The sequence below is a fragment of the Macrotis lagotis genome, chromosome 1 (assembly GCF_037893015.1).
Source record: "Macrotis lagotis isolate mMagLag1 chromosome 1, bilby.v1.9.chrom.fasta, whole genome shotgun sequence".
NCBI lineage: Eukaryota > Metazoa > Chordata > Mammalia > Peramelemorphia > Peramelidae > Macrotis > Macrotis lagotis.
In genome coordinates, this window is record NC_133658.1 from 913,451,814 (window position 1) to 913,477,342 (window position 25,529).

At 38.1% G+C, this 25,529-nt stretch overlaps 1 protein-coding gene and 1 pseudogene across 4 annotated transcripts in view; one reads left to right on the forward strand and one right to left on the reverse strand.

Annotated features, from left to right (window-relative positions):
- Positions 1-2,796: 2,796 nt before the first annotated feature.
- LOC141509000 (olfactory receptor 52I1-like) lies at positions 2,797-3,562 on the forward strand (annotated as a pseudogene).
- A 3,264-nt stretch (positions 3,563-6,826) lies between these two features.
- LOC141509806 (putative small intestine urate exporter) overlaps positions 6,827-25,529 on the reverse strand; it is a 64,245-nt gene continuing 45,542 nt past the window's right edge. The window contains exons 8-11 of one of the 4 annotated variants that reach the window (XM_074219595.1): positions 24,264-24,396; positions 23,893-24,034; positions 12,949-13,039; positions 6,827-11,562 (exon numbers count right to left, since the gene is read on the reverse strand). In XM_074219595.1, the coding sequence (XP_074075696.1) occupies positions 11,428-11,562; positions 12,949-13,039; positions 23,893-24,034; positions 24,264-24,396 (501 nt within the window). In that variant the 3' untranslated portion in view covers positions 6,827-11,427. The remainder of the gene's footprint in view (positions 11,563-12,948; positions 13,040-23,892; positions 24,035-24,263; positions 24,397-25,529) is intronic. The other 3 variants (XM_074219591.1, XM_074219592.1, XM_074219594.1) reach the window with 3 other exon arrangements.

Genomic DNA, 25,529 nt, shown 5'->3' on the forward strand with positions numbered 1-25,529 from the left:
CTCTTCCCAAACTTCACTCAGGCCCTCGGCCATTTCACTTACCCCCATCTCAGAACTTCGGGAAAATCCAGCTGGGCTAGATTCCCCTGCCAACTCCGCCCCCCCTGCGCAGCACCCCCCAGCCCATCCCCAGCCCCCCAGCCACAGCTGCCCCCTGCCCGCTACACGCCGCAGAGTCTCTCCCTAAATCTTCCTTTACTCTTCCTCCACAATATTGCAAGGTCACCCCTTAACTGGCCTGGCCATCCGGATCCTTTCCTCCACCATCCTCCAGATCCACTGGGTTCTCCAGTCACTTTACAATCCCTCCCCTATCTCCCCTCCAGCCACTATCTTTTGGAATGGGTGGACACGTTAAGCACTAATTTAACTCTTGCTCAGGCTAAGAATTGCTGCAAATTCAGACCCAGATCCCAAGATAATTTCCAGTTGTTGCTTCTACAGAAATTCCGAATGCTAAGTATGACTCGAGGAGTCCATCATTGATTGCACTTGCATAGCTCCACTGTTTGCTTTACCTTGTGCCAGAATTTTGCTCTGACACTTAGAATCAGGAAAATGATCACAACAGCCTCAAAACCGGACCTGGAAGCCTTGATCACAATCACAATCAGTAACTGAGCATATGGAACTCTGTAGTCAGATTTCTTGTATGGGAGACTGAATTCAGAAAAGTCCAATCCTAACTTTTTCAAGTAAACCTTCCTCCTATATTCCCAGGGACAGATATTCTCTAATCTTAGATCTCAGTGCTTACTTTTAAGGCACACAAAATGAAAAGTGAAAAATAAATTTTCATGATGCCAAAAATAGTTTCCCCTCTATGAAAAAATAATTTCTCATAACTACATTGTGCCCTTTAAAAAATACTAGTTCGAATCAGATCACCTTGCCTCAATAGTTAAATTTAAACACTCTAGGTTAATAACAAATCTAGGAGAATAATGCTAGGGATGTAAGGAGACTAGCCTCCCAGGAAGAAACAAGAGAAGAAATGCAAAAAATGATAATCTTTGTATATGAGTATGTTTTTGTCAATTAATCCCAGAAAATAAAACCATGTCTAATCTATATTTTTCTATTATGTTATTTTAACAACCCATTGCTTTTAAAGTTCTTACAATTTTAGAGTTCACATCTCAAATAATAAAGTCTCACTAATCTAGATAGAAGTGTTGTCAATATCATGAAATTATTGCATTATTTGCCCAACAGGTAAAATCCTTGAGGTCTATTAAAAAGTCACACAAAACCTTTCTCATATATGCACAAAATATTTTGACTTATTAGATCTTCAGTTCTCAAGCTTTTCTATCTCAGGACCCCTTTACAATCTTAAAGTTTATTGAGAATCCCAATCCAAATATGTTTGTGAGGATCATATTTACCATATTGGAAATTAGACTGTTGACATTTTAAATTCCAGTAAACTAAAGCAAAAATAAACCCATTGCATGTTAACATATTTTAGTATAAATAATTATATTTTCCAAAGAAAAAATAGTGAGACAAGTAGCATTATTTTACATATTTTGGCAAATCTCTAGCATCTAGCTTAGTAGAAGACAATTGACTTCTCATATCTCATTTTAAAATTGAATCGGTTAGGCTGGGTGGTTCAGTGGATAGAGCGCTGACCCTGGAGTCAGGAGTACCTGAGGTCAAATCTGGCCTCAGCCACTTAATAATTACCTAGCTGTGTGGCCTTGGGCAAGCCACTTAACCCTATTGCCTTGCAAAAAAAAAACCACATCCATCTGTTGTGATATGTTGTTGAAATATATGAAGAAAATTTGGCAATACAAATGTATACATGAAAAAGAAAGGATGATTTAATGACTGAATAAGATCTAAGTATTATTGTGAAAATAATTTTGACTTTGCAGAACCAACCAAAGAATCTCAGGCATCCCTAGTGATCCATTTCCACAGTTTGAAAGCTCATATTTTCTAGCTGTAAACTTTCACATGCTATAAACTAGAATTTTTATAGTTGCTTCAATTGAAATTTTATATTATATTTCCAATTACATGCAATGGTAATTTTTTTTAATATTTGTCTATTTGCAAGTTTATGAGTTCTTCATTTTTCTACCACCTTCCCTTCCCTTCCCCCTCCCCATGGTGGTAAGCAGTCTGGTAAAAGTTGTACGATTTCATTGTGTTGAACATATTTTCATATTTGTCATTAAACTACAATATTTCAAGGAATATAAGTCAGACTCATATGTTGATCATTTTCAGATTTTATTCTCTTTCCTTTCTTGAAACCTGAGACACTGGCCCTTCTTCATTCCTGAGGCATTGCTAATGTGCTCTACAACCTTCCAAATCATCAACAGTGGTGTAAGAGGTTATGTCCACCAGTTTTTTCAGAACCTGAGGATATCATTCAGATCAGCCTTGTGACCTGAAATCAGCAAAGTAGTACCTAATTACCTTGGGTATCTTTACTTTTCAAGAAAATCTGTCTCCACTTAGTCATTCTTGGTCTTTCCTTATCAAGACAAAGGATCATCCAGTTGGCAGAGAAATTAGAAGTCAAATAATAATTAAGACATCAAGTAGAAGATGGCAGTAGGGAGAAATGGGAGCTTAAGCTGGGCTCTATGTCCTTTTAAGAGGTTTGTGGTTTTAAGAAACTTTACTTGCCATGTTAGCATGACTTTGCAACCAGACACCAGATAATTCTATCATACCAGGATAGGAGTGGGGTACACCTCTGGTTGACAGCTTCCTATATCCTGTCATCCTTACCTACTGTACTCTAATGGTGATTGTAATCTGGGTCAACCAATGAGTCTATATATCTTCCAGTGCATTTTCGTAGCTGTTGACATCATCATGGCAACCTCTGCAGCCTCCAAGATGTCGAGTATCTTCTGAACTGGCAATAGTGTCTTCATATTTGCTGTCTGCTTTACTTGCATGTTTGTGGTCCATGAAGTCATTACTGCTGAGTCAGATCTGTTGGATGCCATGGATTTTGTTATGTGGCCATCTGCAAATCCCTGCAAACCATCCTCACACCCAAGATGACATTGGGGTTTGACTTAGCTATCATGGTGACAACTATTCTTTTCATGACTCCATTGAATGTATGATGATTCAACTGGCATTCTGTGGCTCCAGCATGATCCCCCATTTCTATGGTGAGCATATGGTTATGACAAAGTTGACACATGCTGATTACATGCCCAAGAGTATTTATAGTCTGTTTGGCTGCATTATCTTTGTGGATTCTCAAGTGTCCTATGGTCTGATCTTGCAAGCAGTGTTTAGACTTTCTTCCAGGGATGCCCAATTCAAGGTTCTCAGTACGTGTGGCTCCCATGCAGAGCTCTATTATCTTCCTAGGATGATGTCCCACTAGATAGAGTGGTTTGGGCAGGATATAATGCCACTACACAGCCAGGTGCTACTTACTTATTTTTATATGGTTATTCCACCTATCTTGAATCATACCATGTATGGACCGAAGACCAAGCAGATCCTAGAATGAGTTTTAGGTATGTTGGGGAATTGCTGGTTCAACTTGGAGAAATCACAAATGAGGGCTTAATTACTAGAGGTCATAAGACAAGGATAGATACGGGGACAAGATTTGTGATTTCTTTTGTATATAAAATTCCAAGAGAAGGAAATTACTTTGCTAATACAAGATAAGATTTACCAGAGTGTTGAGGGGTTAGTTGAGAGGCCAGGGTTATATAGCTGGAATGACCTTAAGCCTAGTTCTTCCTGGCTTCAGGGTCAGCTTCCCAACCATTATACATCCCTGCTACTCTGGAATGAGGATTGTGACTAGATGGAGGGGAGATCCTCTTAGACTTGGAAAAAAATTATGATGTTTTATTGTCTAGGGCTACCCATTTTTTTTTTTTTTTTAGGGGTTTTTGCAAGGCAACCGGGGTTAAGTGGCTTGCCCAAAGCCACACAGATAGGTAATTATTAAGTGTCTGAGACCGGATTTGAACCCAGGTACTCCTGACTCCAAAGCCGGTGCTTTATCCACTATGCCACCTAGCCACCCCTCCTTCAGTTTAATTTCTAACCCTACTGTGGAAAGCTGTGATACCTGATCCAGGCTCCCCAAGGATCTCTGAGGTCAGCTTCAGGTTTTCATCTAGGATGCCTTGCATAGAAAGGCTATTGCATTCCATAACCAATCCAACACTTTTATCAGGAAGGGGCCCATATACCCCTGTGGGAATAGTATGTATCCCCATGCTTACTAATAGAGTCATACATCATGCAGAAGGCAAGGCAAGGCCTGCACTGCCACGGGATGCATGCCATAAATCTAGAACTTAATTTGGTGTATTCTTGTGGAACTGTTTGAGGTGGTGTGAAATTCATTGCTGCCCCTACTATTTGTCAGGACTGGGTCAGGCCCCTCTCTGAGTTTCCCAAAATAGGGTTGCCATCCTTCTCTAAAATAGAATGACATCCAGAAGCTCAGTGCCTTACTTTTTTTACAGTGTGGGCATACATTCAAAGGACCCTTAACAGGGAGAGCTGGTTGCCTCGAGGTATCCCATCAGTCTCCTATTTTGCAATCCCTTTTAAAATGCCCTGTCTTTCCACATCTAGAACATTGTTTTTATCCTTGCCACCCTCTGGTATCTTTGCTCCCTAGAGTTGCAACCATAACATGGGTATTAAAGATGGGTGTTCCCACATTTTGACACTGTTGTATTATTTTTGTCACAGTCATGTTTCTCCTCCCTCCTGTCAATGCCCCCTTACAAGTTTCTAAAGCTAATTTCTGTAATATAATATTTCATGCTTCAGAATCCTCCATGCTTCTCCAAATAGCCATCTTTGGCTGTGCTATAAACTGAGGGAAATTCTTATTCGGACCTCGAATGATCTTGGTAAAAGAAATACTCCCATATTGTTTGCCAGGAAGTTTCCCCCAAGATGCTTTAGTAGCAATCATGATCTATAGACTTGTAAATCGTGTCTCAACTGAGGGGCTAGCTGAGAATAAGGTCCTGTTCCTGTATGCATCTCAAAAGAGATTCTGACATTAGCTTGGGCATTTCTTTTGGCTTGGTCATGACAAAGTTCAAAGAACTCAGTTTTCCAAATCAAATCTCTAAGAGTCAGTGCAGTTTTTGCGACTGAAAACCAATCTTGTGAATATAATACTGACTCAGCAATGGTTCCTACTAAAGCCAAGACATATTGGTTAGTGGGTCCAGAGTTGGAAGCCCCAGCCTTTAATTCTTTTGGGACTTCAAAATCTAAGGCTCTATGTTCTCTAACCACTTGTCCTGGATTGAGGGGATCAGGGTTTTTCTAGAACTGGGAGAACTCCGAGGATATCTCACATGTCCCATGATATTTCTTCCCTTCTATTCGTTGCTTCCCTTAGTATTTTTTGTACTATACTATATTTTTCTATGGAAGCTTTTGGCAAGTTATGCCAATTGGAATGTGACCCTGTATAAAGCTGGAGTCCTGATGCAGGGCTAACATACTCTGTTTCCTCCAGAGGGGTTAAAGGTTCTACTGCTGGGCCTTCTGCACTAGATAATTCATACACCAATTCCTCATTATCTGGGTTAACATCTGGCCTTGTAGCTATGTCCACTTTCAGTATTTTAGAAGCAAGAGGCACTTGTTGTAGGGGATGAGGCAAATTTTTAACACATTCCATATGGAGAATGCGCTAACTGGGAAAGCTACAGTTCCTTCTTCTCTAAATTACTCATTCATTTATCTTCCTGTCCTCTCCCATTTTTCTAAGCCTAATGTTCCTCCTTCTGGAAACTATGGGCAGCATGTCCTACACATTCAATAAATTCCTATAGTTGGTTGGTACTTAACAAACTCCTTTCATGAACCAATTTCTTTAATACCTTTAAATAATATTGTCTGTCCTGGGACTGTATTTATCCCATTTTTCTCTCTAAAGAATCCCTGAGTAAGCCCGGTGAATTAAAAATGACAGTAAAGAAGAAACTTCTAAAAAGCTCAGTTAAAGTTTAAGAAATATAGAGACTTTCCTTTGTTTTACACCCTTACCCTTCGCTTTCCTAGGGGTCACCACCCCATCCTTCATTTCAGGAGAATTCTTATATCAGGTCCTCGTAAGGTCCCTGTTCAGGCATCACCTGATGCCAGCATCTCTGGGTGAGTGTTTACAGTGATGTGAGAAATAACCAGGCCAGGCAGAAAGTCATAGACAACTTTGTTTATTGATCAGGGGTCCAGGATACTTATAACTCCAGCAGTAAACAAGTTTCTGCTTCACTTGATTCTTTTTTTTTTTTTTGCAAGGCAATGGGGTTAAGTGACTCACCCAAGGCCACACAGCTAAGTCATTATCAAGTGTCTGAGGACGGATTTGAACCCAGGTACTCCAGACTCCAAGGCCGGTGCTTTATCCACTACGCCACCTAGCCACTCCCAAGCTTCACTTGATTCTTAACATTACTTATTATTATTATTACTTATTATTCTTTTCCATTCTTTCCTTTAACATTTTCATTTTATTGGTAAAAACATTTTCTTTTTAAAAATTAATACAGGCGTCTAGGTGGCACAGTGGATAGAGCACCGGCCTTGGAGTCAGGAGTACCTGGGTTCAAATCCGACCTCAGACACTTAATAATTACTTAGTCGTGTGGCTGTGGGCAAGCCACTTAACCCCATTGCCTTGCAAAAACTAAAAAAAAATTATAGTTAGTATTTTATTTTTCCCTGGTTACATGTAAAAATTTTTTTTAATGCTCATTTTTAAACTCTTGAGTATCAACATTTATCCTCTTTCCACCCCACCCATCTCCCATTAAGAAAACAAGAAGTTTGATATAGATTATATCAAATATGTATTACATCAAATGTAATGTGTGGTTATGCAAACATTTCCACAGTAGTCATGTTATGAACAAAAACATAGATCCCCCCCCAAATCTCAAAAACAATAAAGTTAAAAAATATGCTTCAATTTGTCTTCAGACACCATCAGCTCTTTCTCTGCAGATGGATAGCATTCTTTATCATAGATCCTTCAGAATTCTCTTGGGTCACAGTTTTGCTGAGAAAAGCTGTCATTCATAGCTGATCATACTACAATAATATTGTTATTTTTTATACAGTACATTTCACTTTGTATCAGTTCATGTAAGTCTTTTAAGCCTTTTCTGAATCATTTCTTATAGGTGAATAGCATTCCATCATAACCAGATACTATGATCATTTCCCAACTGGTGGGCACCTCTCAGTTTCCAATTCTTTGCCACCAGAAAAGAGCTGATATAAATATTCTTATACTTATAAATCTTTTTCCTTTCTGTTTTTCATCTCTTTTGGAATAGTGACCAAGTTGTGGCATTGGTAGGTCAAAGGGTAGGCATGCTTTTATATTCCTTTTGGCATAGTTCTAAATTTCTCTACAGAATGGTTGAATCAGTTCACAATCTTACTTTAGTCACATTTGCTTAAACATTTGTCATTTTCCTTTTCTGTCCAACTAGTCAATATAATAGATGTAAGGTATCACCTCAGAAATGTTTTAATTTACATTTCTCCAAACTATAGTAAGCTAGAACCTTTTTAAAATATGACTATAGATAGCATTGATAACCTCACCTATTCATATCTTTTGATCATTTATCAATTGGGGAATGGCTTTTATTTTTATAAATTTTGACTCAGTTTTTTCTTATTGAGAAATGAGACATTTATCAGAGAAATTTGCTTCAAAAGTATTTTTCATATTATTACTACTGTATTTTCCTCCATCCTTCCCCCCACCCATTAATTCTCTGTCTCCTTTTATCCTGTCTCTCCTCAAAGGGACTTCCTCCTTTCCATCACCCCACCTTCCTCTTATCTGTCTCCCCTTCTACTTTCCAATAAGTGAGGGCAAAAACACTTTCCGTACTCTTCTGGAAGTTCTAGTTGACTTTATGCCCAAGCTGTATTTTTCATAGAATCTCTGATTGTAGATGTTTTGATGTCATTCTTTGTACTTGTGACTTGCACATTCTCATCACCATAATAGTGCTTTGTTTGTTCATTCTCCCATATTACTTCCTGACTTCAGATTTTACATTAGGACAAGACTTTGTAGTGTGAAAACTATAATAATTTCTCATAACTATACTGTGAAGAAGATTAAATCCCTTTAGAGAATACTAGGTCGGTATCAGTTCACCTTGCCTTGTTAGTTAAAAATTTAGCTTTCTGTTAATCAGAACATCTAGGAGAACAATGCTCAGGTTATAAGGAGACTGTCTTCCCAGGAAGAGACAAGAGAAGAATGCAGGAATATGTTCGGAGATGATCATATTTGGAGATCACTTTCTGTTAGAGATATTGTGCAAATGTCTATGTACAGGCCACTAAGAATATTAATGATTTTTTCCATTTTCAAATGATATAAGAATCCACTCTCTTTTCCAGTCTTCTGTGACAATCATGGGATAGTCTCCAATCCCTTTAGGTTTGTTTGATAAATCCCAGAGAATAAAATTTTATGTCTAATCTGTATTTTTCCATTATGCTTTTTTCAACTCTAGGTTTTTAAGATTCTTACAATTTGAGGATTCATAGTTTTGAATGTCTAGCCTAGTTCTGCTGCTGCTTTGGAGGGAGGGGTCTTGTATTATCTTGTTCTCGGATTTCAGGGAGAGCTCAGGTGGTGCACCTGCAATCTTTTAGGACTCACACTTTGGTCTGATTCAGGGCAAAGACTGATTTCTACACCTCTGCTCTGAACAAGCTTCTGACCTTTGTTTGGGTCTGAGCAATAGTAGAATGGTGTTGAACTCCATTACTATTAGCCACCTGGGAAGCTCTGTGGGTTCAGTGATAGAATTGCAGGCTTCCATTTGGCCTAGAATGGTCTGGTTATTCTTCTGTATTCTTCAGAGTGGGCTGGAAGCTGCAACTGGGAACTAGTTCTCCTCCTGGTATGTGAAAGACATTACTTTTGTTTACTTCTGAACTTATGCCTTTCTGAGTATAATATCTAGGTCTTGAGACTGCTTGGGGTGAGGTGGGTGGGGGCAGGTCTTGCTTAGTCTTCCTTGCATCTGTGATTGGGACCTAGGAAGTAGGGAACAGGGCTGTTAGATGCTATCCTCAACATCTTAGTGCTTTGCTATAGGTCTAGTGATATCTTGTTTTAGCCTAGGATCTCTTCATGATCCAGTTCTCAATTTATTCTGAGTGCTGGTGCTGCAGTGTTCACAGACCCATCTCCTTATGCTGGAAAAAGATTTACTCTGACTTTTTCTTGGATTTTCCCATTGGGATTATTCCTGGTATATTTTCTAGATCTCTTTGGGGATGAGAGGAAAGCTCCTCTTTACATTTTTACCTTTTTCTCTGTCAATCTGGGTCCTTGGATATTCCTTTTCATGTGAGGGTTGGACTAGGTGATCACCAAGGTCCCTTTCAAATCTAATATTTTGTAATTCTGTGAAACTTCTTTGTTCATCTCATGGGAATATCTGACGACAGTACATTGTGTATATAATCATCAGAGAGGGTCCTTTGTTGAGGCTGACCACATCTCTAAAGAACAGAGTTGTAGCTGAGGAACCTGCATGTCAGGGAATAAAAATTTAACATCTATAAGCCAGCATGTTCTAAGTATCTGCTCTGGGATAGGCAGTAGACTAAATGCTGGGGATATGAAGACAGAAGTTAAATATTTCCTGTCCTCAAGCCTAGTGAATGAGATGATATTTATGCATGATTATATATGGGATATATCCTGTCTTGAGTAAATTCAATAATGGCCAACTAAAGAATAGACAGGTAGGTACTGTAGAATGAGTACTGGACTTGAAGTCAGGAAGTCTCAGTTTCGTAAGTTCAAATCTGACCTCAAATATTTACTAGCTGTGTGACCCTAGGCAAGTCCCTTAACCCTGTCTACCTCAGTTCCTTATCTGACACATGAGTTGGAGTAGGAAGTAGCAAAGCACTCCAATATCTTTGCCAAGAAAATTCCAAATGGGGTCACAAAGAGGATGACATGCTGAAACAACTGAACTAAAACTGAGGTCATATTCTGAACAAAATCAGCTTATTATTAGTGATGCATCTAACTGTTAGCAAAATGCATCAAACTGGTTATCTCAGTAAGGCTAGTGATCCCACGACAAAGGGGGAGACCCTCTTTATTGACACAGGAAAAGCAAGGGTCAGGTTGGTAGGGGAAGACTACAGTTGGCTATGCTAAGAAAAGTGTGTGGCCTTCAGGCTCCCTCCCTTACAATTAAAGAATTTTATTTGATTTATGAGGTTCATCTTTCTTGTGTGTTTTCTAACATAATATTTATAGGGGGATCAGTACCAGGGGATCCAATTTCCTCTTAATGTAGACTAGGGTAATGGCTTATCATTTTGGGGAATGGTACCAGGTGAAGAGGTTTGGGGCATATGGATCACAAACATTGCTTCAAGGGATAATGTTCAGAGTGATAATAACAGTCCATATAAATTGATTCAGAGAGAAAACTGCTTTCCTGAACTTAACTCAGGAATGGAGGAACGTGACTTGAACAACTATACAAAATGGAAGGTGGTGCAGCTAGGTGGCACAGTGGATAGAGCACTGGCCCTGAAGTCAGGAGGAAACAGTTCAAATCCAAATGCAGTCACTTAACACTTACTGGCTGTGTGACCCTGAGAAAATCAGGTAACCCCAACAAACAAAATGAAACAATAATACAAGATAGGGTGAGTTACAGAAAAGAATTAATTATTAAATGACACAAAATAATTTCAATTTCATCAAAAAAAGTTAGGGGAGGGTGTCCCCTAGAAACTAGGGAGGGGATCAAGAAAAGTTTCATGGTACTTGAGTTGAATCTTGAAGAAAATCTGATATCCCAAGAGGCCGAGGTGAGGATGGAACGCATTCTAGATATGAAGGACAATGAGAACAACGTGATGAAGACTGGAGATGGAGAATGTTACATGTGTAGAATAAAGAGAAGGCAGGCCAGTAGGTCTAGAAAGCAGAATGTGAGAAGGGAAATAAAATATACAAAGCCAACAAAAGTAGGAAGGGACCAGGCTATGAGGAGCTAAATAATTTAATTTTTATTTCATCTTAAAGACAATTGGGAGATGTTGGAATTTGTTGACTAGAGAGAAATGACATGAGCAGACTTGGGCTTTAGGAAATTCATTTTATCAGCAGGCAGGAGGTTGCATTGGAATGAGGGAAAGATGAGGCAGGGAGATCCACTGTCATTTCAATAGACTATGCAAGAGGTGATGATGGCTTGAACTTAGGTGATGGAGGAGAGAAGACACATCTAAGAGATGTTGTGAGTTGTAAAAAAAGCAGTTTGACATTAGCATATGTTGGCTGAGAGTTGAGAAGTCATGGATGATCCTGAAAATCTTTAAGGATGTTTTTGGCAGTAATTTTCAGCTCATTATTGTTGGTACTCAGAAGCGGGTGAGCCTAGACTCTTTGGCCCACTCCTGGATATCTGCTTTGCCAAAGATTAAGTAGAAAATCATTCCTAACAGATTAATAGCAGATGATAGAAAGAAAACATTCTTCCAGCCTGATTCAGTGTCCTGTGGATGAAAAATTGGTAGTTGAAGATTTAATGTTGGTCCAAAAAATGTTCTACCTTCCTCAATCTTCCCTTATGTTAGAAAACACATGAAATTCTTCAGGTCAGGGAAAGTCTTTTTTGGGGATTATCATTGCTGGTCTTGATTAAAGTACATTTCATTGCATTAATGTAGATAAATGAAGCTTCAAAACATGATGAAGCAAAGGGTTCAAGAAGCCCTGAGTTGCAGTAGACAAGATTCTGGGACTTGGGGTCAGGAAATGTGGTTTAAAGGCCAAGTCTGACACTTGTCTTGGAATCATAGATTACCTATTTGGGCCGAGTCTCCATTTCCTTATCTGCAGAGATATGGAGAAAATGACCTTGCTTCCTATGTGAGAAGAGTGATTTGTGAAGTTGGAAAAGCAGGGTAAAGCATGGATCTCAGAGTCAAGAAGTCTGGTGTTGCAAGTCTCATCGCTGCCTCATGCTAGGATCTGGGATGCTGGTTAAATCACTTAAGTTCTCCGTGGCACTGGTAACTTCAAGACTGTGGTTGCAGAGCAGGGAGTATCCCTACATCAGTGACATTGCAGGTTCATGCAAATGCATGCATGTGCACACACAGATTATTGTAGAAGGATGGATTCTACTGTTGAGGAATTTTAATGTGAATTTTGAGATTCCTGCAATTAGCTCGCAGCCACTTCTATTGTTGCAGTGAGTGTGTATGAGTGTGTGTGTTTGTGTGTGTGGGGGAAGAGTGGAGAAGTGGGTCCCCTCATTTTCTTCCCTATTGTGTTTCCTACTTTCTCCTCTTATCTACATCCCCTACTCTCCATTTGACCTTCTATCACTTGGATTTCCTTCCTACCAGCTGCCTTTTACCTTTAATGAGGTAAGAGCTAGCAGAGGTGGCCACAGAACTGAGCTGCCATCTGGTGAGAATTGTCTATGGAGACTGTAATGGGAAGTCATGGGTTCTGACAACAGAGGGTCCCTTTCTAGGGACCAAGTAAAGAAACTTATGGCTGTGTGGCTCCTCTTCTCCCTCTTCTTTGAAATCTAACCTGGAGTCCTGTCTTATGGAATGACCTTCCTTTACCTTCCCTGTTTCTGGGACTTCCCCTCAGGGCTTTCCTATAAGTTGGTGGGTGAGAAAGACTCAGAGTTTGGATTCTCCAACTTTACTACTTGTGTAGGTCACAAAGCTAGGACTTTGTTGGACTTCATTTGGCCTCCAGTTTCTTCCTAGGTGAATAAGGAAGTTAGAATAGTTAATCTCTAAGGTCTTTTCCTGATCTATATTTTATAGATCACATTTGGTCTTCCTCTTCTGTGTCTATCTCTGTCCAGTGTTAATTCTATACAGAACCTAAATCCCTTTAAAGTATACCTGCTTTACCTGGTTAATGAAGAGTCCAGTAACAACAGGAGAAACGAGCCCTGAAATTATCAGAAAAACATTTACCAGTCCCAGGATAAAGCTGGTATATCTGTGGGAAGAAAATTTTTTAGGTCAAATAGAACATTGATTCCCTCCCACCCTTCCTTCCTTCCTTCCTTCCTCTCTCCCTGCCTCCCTTTCTTCCTGCCTCCCTCTCTTCCTTCCTTCCCCCCTTTCTTCAAATCTACCTTCCTTCTTTTCTTTCTTTCTTCCTTCCTTTCCTTCCTTTCATATGGCAATATTTCTCAATCTTTGGCAACAGTGTATCAGAATTAGAAAGGTTCTTACAAGTGACACTTAAACAAGTGTTTCCTGACTCTCCCTATATGATCTTAGATGATATTCCTGGACCTCAGTTTCTTTACCTATAAAATGAAGGATTGAATGGGGTGGCTAGGTGGCGCAGTGGATAGAGCACTGACCTTGGAGTCAGGAGGACCTGAGTTCAAATGTGACCTAAGACACTTAATAATGACCTAGCTGTGTGGCCTTGGGCAAGCCACTTAACCCCATTGCCTTGCAAAAAAAAAAAAAAAAGGATAGAATGAAGTGGACTCTGAGGTCCTGTTCAGTTCTTGATATATAATTCTATTAATATCCTAGACAAGCCTATCCAGGCTTCTTTGGAAGCCCACCTATGAGGAAGAGTGAACTCCCAAGTCAGGAAGCTTTGTTCACTTTTGGACAGCTCTAATCTCTTTTACATTTAAGCTGAATCAGCCTCTTGGCAACTTCTGCCCTTCTTTTCTCCTCCTTTCCCTCCTCCATTGCTTTTAATTCTAGCTCAATCAGAACTAGACCTTATGACTATGAGTGCCTAGCTTTCGGACCATAATCAGAGAGACACTGGGGAAACTCAATGTCTCCCTGAGAGAATTAAGAGAGATAACCATACTGTAAAACAATAGAGAATAAATGCATGAAACATTTACAAAACAAAACAGTGGGAGGAAGGAGAAGATCCTGTTACACTGTTGGAGCTCCCAGAAGGTTTTATGGAAGAAGTGACATTTGAGTTTGTGGTGTAAAAGGAGGGGATGGAATTCCACAAGTAATACTGCATTTCTCCCAAAATCCAACCAAGTCAGATTAATTTTTTCTTATTTTCAGGGGATGTCTCAAGATTAATGATCATTCCTGCTGGAATCATTATTTGATCTGCTTTTCTTTCTGCAAGAAAGTTCTTCACATCTTTAGCTGACACCCAGACTAACAGACTTCTTTGGCCTCCTTACAAAACACATGGCAGCAATATGTCAATTCACTTCCTTTTAACTGCTTGTATGCACCACACTTTTCCAGTTTCAAGAACATGAATGCCTGAAACACATTCAATCCTCTCTTTTTTGCCCTTTCTGCTGATGAGAGGCGGGGCTTTCTTTCCATCCACACATTATCAAGTGTGCAGATTATTTGTGTCATTCAGCAAGTTCATCTGTTCAGCGAGTTCATGTATTTTCATAGGCATTTATCCTCATCCAAAGGCGCCTACTTGGGTATAACAAATACTTAATTATAATTTGTATAATTATAAGTATTCATGTCAATAAGAGCATATATATATTTAATTATATATTAATATTACTATTTTCTAATTCAATATTATCTTCTAACCCCAAAGGTACATACTGAATGCATCCATCTGGCTGACAATCTTTATTGGGGTGTATTTTGTAGGGCTATTATAAGCAACTTGAAAAATCATGCAAGGGCTTATTTTTGGAACATATGATAAGGGGAATGGAAGGGTAATTTAGTCTTAGGAAACAGTTAAGGAAAGTCAGGAGGGCTGGAAAGTACAGAGCATGTACAAGGGAAAAGAATAATCAAGTTTTACTAGAGTATAAGGAAAATAGGTTTTATGCTCTAAGGTTTTTAGAAATGCACCTTATAGTCCCCTTTCTCCAAAGTGAGGTCACTTGATTACTAATAATGAAACTTATCCTGGAGTGACAAAAGGATTCCTTATTCAACATTTCCTGCAGGAAATGGATACTCCCTGTAGTGAGGAGAGTCTCAAATTGTGATAAGATCCAATCCTAGCATTAGTCCTAGTGGTCAGCAGTGCAATCTAATTGATATATCCTTACCCCATACCACCCCTTAATAAATTCCCCCTCCCTGATCATATGGTGAATTTTTTTGTGGTTAAGTGTCAATCATCACAGAGGTCTTTAAGTTAATATGCATCAATCTTATTAAGCATGCATACTTGTGAAAGATTAGAGACCCCAGGTTGACCCCTGACTAGTCTGAGCTGACTTTAGCCTAATCTGGACTATAAGTTAGGCTAGGAGAACTCTTCCAGTTTGGTGGCTGGTAAGGGTCATTTCTTTTATCTTTTCTTTTTGTCTTAATTCCTCATTCCTGCTTGTAGACTTGTGTCTTTTCATCTAATCAGTAGCCCAGAGACTGCTGCCTTTGGAACATATTGTTCTGACAATTACTTGTGAAATCTTAACTAGCAGCATTATCTCACATCTTGTGGAAACCAGATACTCAATAATTTCTCACAAGGTGGAAAATATAAATGCTATGAAGGCCTGCCCCAAAAGGGGGAGGAGGAGGTTGGATATTTGCTATTTCTCTCATTCTCTTGTGGCTAATTTTCATTACTTTATATAAGCTTTTGCTTTCTTATTTGAATTCATGTCATCTTTCTCCAGCAGAATGCAAATATCTGGATGGCAGAGATGTTCATTTTTGTCTTTATAGTACCTTGAATGCAGAAGGCTGGATTGAACTCAAATTTTCTTTGCTTAGCAGTAGAGCAACATTGATTTTTTTGAAGAAGTGGAATAACCTGACCAGATCTGTGCATGAAGAGGGAGCCATGCAAAGCATAGATTAAAAGTGAGTTGGGATAATCAATGCTAGCTTGTATTTGTATAGGATTATTTTATTTTCAAAATATTTTTATTTCATTAATTTTTTCCAATGACATGTATAAATTAACATTCATTTTTATAAATTTCGAGTTTCAAATACTCTCCCTTTCACAAGACAAGTGTCAGAGTCAACATTTATATCACATTTCCTGAACCCAAGTCCAAGACTATCCATGGCAACTCAATGTTTCTCAAATCCTTCATGTCACCATATTATGAAGCTTCATTTAACTACCAGTAACACAGTGAAAGGTACTTTTAACAAATTCTCTCTCTCCAACCTCACCCCCTACCTTGGGAGAAGGCAAACAGTCTGATTTTTATTATACATGTGAGGTCATATAAAATATATTCCAATATTAACCATGCAAAAGAAATCATAAACTAATTACATCAAGAAAAACAAATAAGTATAGTTCATTTGTATCCGAAGTTCATCATTATGCAACATTTTAAAAGTCTCCCAACTATTTATACCCATTTTCTCTTTTCAATTAATAGCCTTCTAAGGTAGTTATTACTGTGTCTATCTAACAGATTAAAAAAAAAATTGAAGCTCAGTGAGCTGATTTTCCCATGATCAAAGAGGCAAGATTTGAACCTTAGTTTTTTTGTGGCCAATAGTGAATGTGTCATTCATTATATCACACTGTCTGTCAGAGTTGAAGGAGCAAGACCTGTTAGAATAACAATGAAGTAATCCAGGAACATAGTAGTGACAACACTACTAAGGTGGTTTTGATGAGAATAGAACAGAGAGACTGAATTTTAGACAGATTGCAAAAATGCAGTTAAAAACATATGATAAATATTTGTATATTAATTGGTGAGAATAGTTTAAGATAATAAAATCTGGATTATTTTTCAACTATATTAAGGAAGATGAAATGTTTGATGAAGGGAGATTATTGCTTGGAGTGGATGAGAAGGTAATTGTCAGTGGAGAAAAAGTAAAGCTGTTCAAATTTTACTTTTAGCTGCTTCCCCAAAAGAATTATCTTTGTATTAGAAAGGAGTGGAAATAATAGGTAACTGGGAGATGATACCCAAGATAAGTAATTAAATGCTAAGAGAACTTAGGAAATTTTTATGGTAGTTTAAGGTTTACAAAGGAGTGGATTCAGAGAAGATGATAGAGTAGGTCAGAAAATTCCAAGCTCTCCAGATTTCCTCCACATACTAGACAAAAAAGGTGCCTCTGAATGATAGAGTGGCAAAAATTATTTAGAGTTGGGGCAGAACAGTGGTTGTCTGAAGACAATTGGAGAAGATACAAAGATCTCAGAAAGAAGGCTTGACCTCTAGTGAAGTGTAAATATCTCCAGGTAGCTCTGCTGAAACAGCAATAGGTGTGCCAAGGGGCAGCCAAATTGGGAGATAGTGTTTCTCAGCCATAGAAATTCTTACCTCCCAGGATAGTACAGGAGAGTCCTGGATCTGAGGGAGGAAGATTGAGTGAAGCTGTGCTGATTAGGGACACCAAGTCCAGCTGTGCTGACAAGGGAGCACGAACCAACACACTCCTAGTGGATACAGAAGCAGTGGTGCTTGCTAATTATGGTCCCTTCTAGGCCATTCAAACATTTAATCAAAAGTGAAAAATGGGAGAAAAACATGATTAGGTCAGCCATAATAATCAATTCTGTTTTAGACTATTTAAAATAACTAGACACTAGAAGACTGAAATACTGAAGTGATGATCTGGTAGATTTAGGAAACTATTGGATTAATAATGGAAGATGCTATTCTGCTTCAGAGAAACAGAAGACAAATGACAATAAAGATAGTACAGTCTTAAATATATGCATATGAATGTATATATGTATATATATATTATTAAAGATATCTTTCTATGGAATTTTATTGACATATGTGTATGAGTATCTGTGTTTGTGTGCATGAATTATACAAATTCATGTTTAAATGTAGCCTTCTTGTGGTAGGTGGGAAGAAAGGGGAAAAATAAAGTAAAAAGTACACATGGAGAGCAAAAGAAAATAAAAAGAAACAAAGATGAACAACTTTAAACACAAGTTATAACATTTGTTATGTAGGTTTTCTTAAATAGAAATTTATTGCTTGACATTGAATCCTCTCTTATGCTCTGTTGTGTTCATGACAATACATTTCCCCTTATTTTGTATTTAAGATTAAAATAAATGTTAAATAGTAAGGTTTGCAAATCTTTTCTTTAAATTTGTTAACACATTTGAACTTTGCAACAACCTTTCAAGGTAGATGCTTTCATTTTAGTTTTACAGATGAAGGAACTGAGACTCAGAAAGGGTCTTTACTTGCTTTGAAGCACAGCTAGTGAATTTGTGAGTTCAGATTTTAACTCATGTCTTTCTTACTGTAGTTCCCATGTTGTCCACTGACTCACCTAAGCCATAAGGAGCTCAAATCATCTGGTCCAGATAAGCCATGTCCTGGAGCACACCAATAACAGGTAGATGTATTTGCTAAGCTACCATGGGTGACCTTTGAAAGAACATTAAGAGGAACCCAAAAATGTTTTCCTAATTATTAAAAAAGGGAAGAAAATGAGGTCTACAATTAGAATTTGATCTAATTCCTGACCGACATCTGTAATGCATTATTAAGGAGATTGCTGATGAGCATCAAAGAAAAGGAAATAGTCATGGTGGGGGCTGGCATGACTTTATAATGAACGGGTCATGTCAGAATAATCTCATTTCTTTTTTCACAAGATTACTGGACATGTAGATCATAGAAATATCCTGAATAAAGTGTTGCCAATATTTGATAAAAGAATTTTACAAAATCTTGGAAGTTATTCTTGCAGAAAAGATGATGAAACATGAGCTAGAAAATTGAACAAGTAGATGAGTTTGAAACTGGTTAAATGAAGAGATACAAAGAATGTAATTACGGATTGGACATCAAATGGCATAAGAAAGATCTTCAGTGGAATGCTTATGAGATATTAAGTGGTTTGGTCTCTTATATAGCGTCTTTATCAAATTCGCAGTTGATTAAAAAACTGGGAGTTTGGATGCAAGAATTAGGATAGTAAAAATAACCTTCAAAATGGTACAATTGGACCAAATCCAAAATGACGAAACTTAAAAGAATAACTGTAAAAATACATGATAATGAAAAACCAACTTCCCAAGAACAAAATGGAGCTGATGTGGTTAGAAATGCCTCTGAAAAAGATCTGGTGGTTATGGTGAGCCATAATCTCCATACTAATAGCAATATGTTATTAGATAGCTACATAGCACACTTAATAGAATAAGAAGACAGAACAGACCTGATTCCAGATCCTTACTTAGCTCAAATGGATTCAATAATAGCCCCAAACTCCCAGGGCTAAAATGGGGATAAGGTGAAGTAATATTTATAAAGTGCATTACAAATTGTAAAGAGCAATCTACACCTGAAGAATGACTTGAAGACTTTGTTACCACATGGGAAATGATTACCTTTTCTCAACCAAGCTCATTTTTTTTTTTAGGGTTTTGCAAGGCAAATGGGGTTAAGTGGCTTGCTCAAGGCCACACAGCTAGGTAATTATTAAGTGTCTGAGGCCAGATTTGAACTCAGGTACTCCTGACTCCAGGGCTGGTGCTCTATCCACTGTGCCTGCTAGCTGCCCCTACTGCGCCACCTAGACGCCCCAAGCTCATTTTTTAAGATATAAAACTTCTGGACTTAGACTTCCCCACTTCCCCACCTCCAAAATAAAGTATGTATTCCAACAGAGCTCTGCTACTATAAACATCTCCCTCTCCCTTGAGCTGATTGGGTTTTTTTTGCATCTTTGAGGTCAAATCTTTGACTGTCTGTATTGCCATATAATGTTTGCTTTTTTTCTTCTTTTGACCTTCTTACTTTATTTCGTAATAATAAAGTTCATATTTAGACTAACTTTTTCTAAATCAACAAATCTAAGTCTTTGCTTTAACCTGATCTGTGAGGCCAAATATAACAATGACTTTATCCTGCATTAAGAGAAGTATAGCTGGCAAAAATGAAATGATTACCCCACTTTATTGTGCTGTGCTCATAATGTCACAATTAGTGGGTGGAAGATGCAAGGTAATACCTAGAAGTCAATGTCAGGAAAGGATTAATAAGCCTTAAGGAAGTAATATTCTGTTATAAGCTGGAGAGAAATATGGAGCTATGACCAAAGATCTTTAAAGCTGTTTATACTCTTTGATCCAGCAATTCTAATACTAGGTCTATACCCTAAAGAAATCATAAAAAATGGGAAAAGTCCCACATGTTGCAAAATATTCATAGCAGCTCTTTTTGTAGTGGTAAAGAATTGGAAATTAAGGGGATACCCATCAATTGAGGAATAGTTGAACAAATTATTCTATATGAATGTTATGAAATACTATTGTTCTATAAGAAACCATCAATGACTGACCTCTAGAGAAACATGAAATGAATTATAGGATCTGATGCCAAGTGAAGGGAACAGAATCAAGAGAACATTCTACACATTAACAACAAAAACACTGTGAGTTGATCAACCTTGATGGATGCAGCTCTACTCAGCAGTTCAGAGAACTAGAGCAACCCTATTAGACTCACTATGGACAATGCTATCTCCATCCAGAAGGAGAAAAACAAACCAAAAAAAAGTCTTTCAGAATTCACTTTGAAAATATTTCTCATATGGATTTCTTTCCCTTAATCGTAATTCCTCATACCAAAAATGACTAATCTGTAAATATGTTTAACACAAATGTGCATGCACAATTTTCATCTGACTATTTCCCACTGAAGGGAGGGGGTGGAAAAGGAGGGTGAAAGGAAATTATGTAACTTAAAAATATACATATGCATATGGATGAATGTAGAAAAACAAAACCAAACAAAAAACCCCCAAAGCAATATCCTGTAGACAGACTGCAATGCATAGGTGAACCTGAGTTCTTGAAGGCCATACCTGCAGAGAGTGGTTTGCCAGGTTCTGTGTCAAGTTCTGGAAACAGGTCAATTCTGCTTCCTGGAGAGCAGCATACCTGAACATGAAGAAGCTACTCTGAATTGGTCTATTTGCGTGGGGATTCTTTTTTGTGAAACAAAAATAGGAAATAGTTCTCACTTTTGTGCAGTCATTTTTGGTTTCTGCGATGACAGGGACAGAGTGGCAGAAAAGGAAATCAAGGGATTAAGAATCATACTACCCATGAATTCAGCTTTTGGTGCTCTTCATGTAAGACCCTTATCCACTACTCTAGTGTTGGATGAACTGGATTGTGTTAGTCTTTACTCCCTCTCTGTAAATAAAGGCAGGAGACAAAAAAGAAAGTTGCAGCTAAACTGAAGGATGATTTAAAGGTTCTTAGATGAACAAATGAATGAGACAGTGGAGCTGATTTCATCTTACATCTAATGGTTACAAGACACAGGTTATCATGGGATAGTTAGTAATCTCATTTTTCTGTGCTCATTTAAGTATTTGTAAAAAAAATAAGACTTCAATGAAAAAGAATGCAGTTTACACATCAACTTTTGTTCAGAGAATGAGAAGGAAGACAAATATAAAAACTAAATAAAACTTTCCCAGTTATGTCAGCATGGATGTAGTACTTACGGAAAGTTAAAAGTATGTTGGGGAATATCGATCAAGAAAATGCAAAGAGAGAAACCAAAGACTTGCTGATTGTAAAGAACTTTCAAGCCCATTCATTTCAACAGGTGTCTTTATATCTTGGAACTGATATGAAGCCACATACTTACTGTCCTTCATCTTGAATCTTACCTTCTCCTAGAAGTTTTTTTTTCTGTTTGACCCTTAATGCCACTCCTTTCCCCTTGAGATTATCTTTGATTTGTCCAGTATGTATATTATCTGCAGGGTTTTTTTTTTCTCATGTTGCCTCTGAGGCAGGGTCTGTTTTTGCTTTTCTTTGTAAACCCAAACCTTATCACTGTTCCTGGAACATAATAGAGGATTACTGACTTGGTCTTCTTGTTCTGTTGCTGCAAAATCCTCATGCTGGATAATCATCATAATTATTTCACCAACAGACCTTTGATTCTCCTCCTCTTCCTCTTTCTTCTTCTTCTTCTTCTTCTTCTTCTTCTTCTTCTTCTTCTTCTTCTTCTTCTTCTCCTTCTTTCTTCTCCTTCCTCTTCTTTTTCTTCTCCTTCTTCTTCTCCTTCTTCTTCTCCTTCTTCTTCTTCTTCTTCTCCTCCTCCTCCTTCTCCTCCTTCTCCTCCTCCTTCTTTCTTCTTTCTTCTTCCTTTTCCTATTCTTTAATCTACCTCACAAACACTGACGGCTTTGTCCTACTTTGCTCCCATGAACAATGAACAATGACAACGAACCAGACATTCTCCTTGCGACACCAACCCCTCTACTTGTGACCATGAGGCTTTCTCTCCCATTTCCTTCGGGAGCTATGCCTTATCATCAGTCTTACCATCTCAACTGCTTCTACCCTCCTGCCAAGAGATATACATAGGTTCCCTTTCTCCTCTGTCTTTAAAAATCTTTCCCATTAATCTGCCATTCCCTAAAATCTTCCTTATTTCTTCCTTTTTTACCCCTAAATGTCTAGAATGGGTCCAAAGCACTCATTGCTGTCTTTTTTTCTTATTTCTCACTCCCAGCTAAATTACAGACTGGTTTTTGCAATACCCTCCTACCTGGTCACACGTATTTTCAAGGTTATCAAGAATGGCTCAACTGCAAATCCAGGAAATTTTCTGAGTCCTCAACGTGAACTTTATTTCACTGTAGTTTGGGACATTGTTGGCCACTTCCTGTTCCTAGTTATTGTTTCCTTTTCACTTTTGTGTTGCTACTAGCCCTTAGTTCTCCTTTCTAACCCTTCCCTCTTGGCCTCCTTTCCTTTTCTCCCTCTTCTCTCTGCCTTGCCAGACCCATGCTCACGGATTCCTTATCTCTATTTTAGAGCCATCTACTGTTGTTTTTCCTCCTCTGTTACTTGTCTCTGCTCCATCTTCTACTCAAGTCTTTTAGGCATCAGCACACATTTCATTCTCTTAAGCCAATATTTGCTTTCCTAGTCACTGGAGTTTTTTATCTTTAGAATTTTATTCCTGAACTCTCCATCTGTTCATGTCTAAATGTCCCTATTGAATTTTTTTCTTAGGTTTCTGCAAGGCAAAATGGGGTTAAGTGGCTTTCCCAAGGCCACACAGTTGGGTCATTATTAAGTGTATGAGTTCAGATTTGAACTCAGGTCCTCCTGACTCCAGGGCCAGTGCTCTATTTACTGTGCCACCTAGCTGCCCCTCTATTGAATTTTAATACATGGAAACCTAGCTATTCTTCTTGTGAAAACTTTGAATTATGTTCTCCCAAAATCTAAGGTTCATGCCCAAATTTCTTTTGTTTTTCTAACATAAGATTCAAAGGGGTGGTCACTTCTACCCCAAGGGGTCACTTCACTTCCATTCCATAATTCCATCCCAGTATGGGAGCAGTATATATATATATATTGATTATAATCAAATCCAGAATAGATTTTCCTATTATTATTTCCTCTGCCTTTTAATGTAACCCAAGAAATACAGAAGGGCTAACCCTTCTGTTTCTAGCAAAAGGAAAAGCTGTAGTAAATCTCAGGTCTCATATTAGATGTATTGCATTGTATTGGATATTAGATCATATTGTATTAGATGGTTTCCAAGTTTTCATAGCTAACTTTATGATCTCATGATCTTATTATTAAGATCTTGTCGTCTTACTGTGATATTAGTATATGACCTCATATGATTGTCCTGTAGACCCTTGTACTTGTTCTCTCAGAGAGAATCCATGAAATTTCCATAGCCCTATTCTGAACATTCCAGGTTTTGTAAGCACATCATCAACCTTCAAGGTTTGGACATAGAACTCACTCCTAGCTCTACTGTACCCTAAGCTGCCACATCTTATGGATTTCCTCCTCCTTTTTTCCAAGATCACACAGACAATATTAGAGTTAGGATTCACATTCAGTTACTTTTTGCTATTCTACCAGGTCTGAGGAAGAAGAGAGAAGGCAGAGTATCTTACCTGGGAGCAATGTCTAGGGGGTTCACCATGATCCCAGAAAAACACAAACTGCTAATTGTACTAGCCAGTGTTAGAAAGGCTATAGCAGTAATGGAGTTGACATATGGGATGGCTACAGTAAATAAAGATGGAAAAGCCATACCTGGAGACCAAAAACACACAAAAAAGGGCATATATATGTTATCTTCTCCAGTAAATTGTAAACTTTTAGGATAGGGACTATTTTTTTTTTTGCTTATTTTTGTATCTTGAGTATATTGTGATGCCATGCACATAGTAAGTGCTTGATAAATAATTGTGGGTTCAACATATTATTGAAATAAGTAACAATAAATCTCTTGAAATAATAGAATATGTAACACTGTCCTTACCCAGGAATGTGAAGAGTTTCCGTACTCTGATGAGTGTGAGAATCTTCTTAGACAGGAAGAAGTCAGCAACTTGACCTCCTAGAACCACACCGATCCATGAAGTAATAATAGGCAATGAACTCAGAAACCCATTCTATGGAGAGGAAATTGTGCAGAATTGATAAAGGTGGACATATGTTCATTCATTCATTCATTGCAGCAACCTGCATTCTAGACTGGTCATGGAAACAGTCTGTTGGGCAAAAGTAGTAGACAGAATTTGTCTTTGGTTCATCCACCTTCTGTCTTAAGTGCCCATCTTTGCTTGTTGGTATCACTTCCCACAAGCATACCTACCTTTACCTTAGTTTCACAGATTTGGGGAAAGAAGGGACAATTAGTATTCATCTAGTTCAATTGCCCTTTTTATAGATGGAAAGAGTGAGGCCCCAAAAGGTTAAGAAACTGGCACAATATCATATAGATGACTGTTCAACTATCATTTTCATAGATGAGCAAAGACATCACAATATTGGGATAAAATAGTGGATGATGGATGATATCTCAAATTGCTTGTGAACTGGATTTAAATGAGGCAAATTTGTGAGTCTCAACTCTCTTTTTTCTTCTCTTTTTTTTCAGAGTCATCAAAGTCCATTGACAGGACAAGTCAAGATGACTGGCAATACCCTGGAATGCAGTGGATGACCTCAGTGTCTTTGTCTGATCAAGGTCTAAGTGCTTTAGTTACCTTCATGGCTTTTGGAACAAATTGTTCTCATTCATCCATGCCACTGGGGTATGCCCTTGGGATAGACATCTTCCTAACTCAGTGATGGGTTTAAGATTTGTCAGTTAATCTGAACCTGATTTATCCCGTCTGCCAAGATGATTTTACCAGAGTGTGACTGCTACATATGCTACACAGGTGATATTGGATGACAGGTGATTTCAGAGTTAGATGAAGAGCTCTGAAAAGGATTAACAAGTCCTCACAACAAAGGTGTGGCTCACCTACCTTAATATACCAAATATCCCAAATTGGTAGCAAATGTCATTCTTACTCTACTTTCCTAAATGATTCCTTTTAACTGCTTCCATCAAAACTCCAATTTCCTTTGCTCTCTCTTTTAGATAGCTGTAGAGCATTTATTTTGGACTTGGAGCATTATGCTATGTTATTTAAACTAATTGACTAGTTATCTTGGAGCAGTTAGGTGGTAAAGAAGATATAAGGCTGGGACTGGAGTCAGGAACACTCATAGTCTTGAGTTCAAATCTGACCTC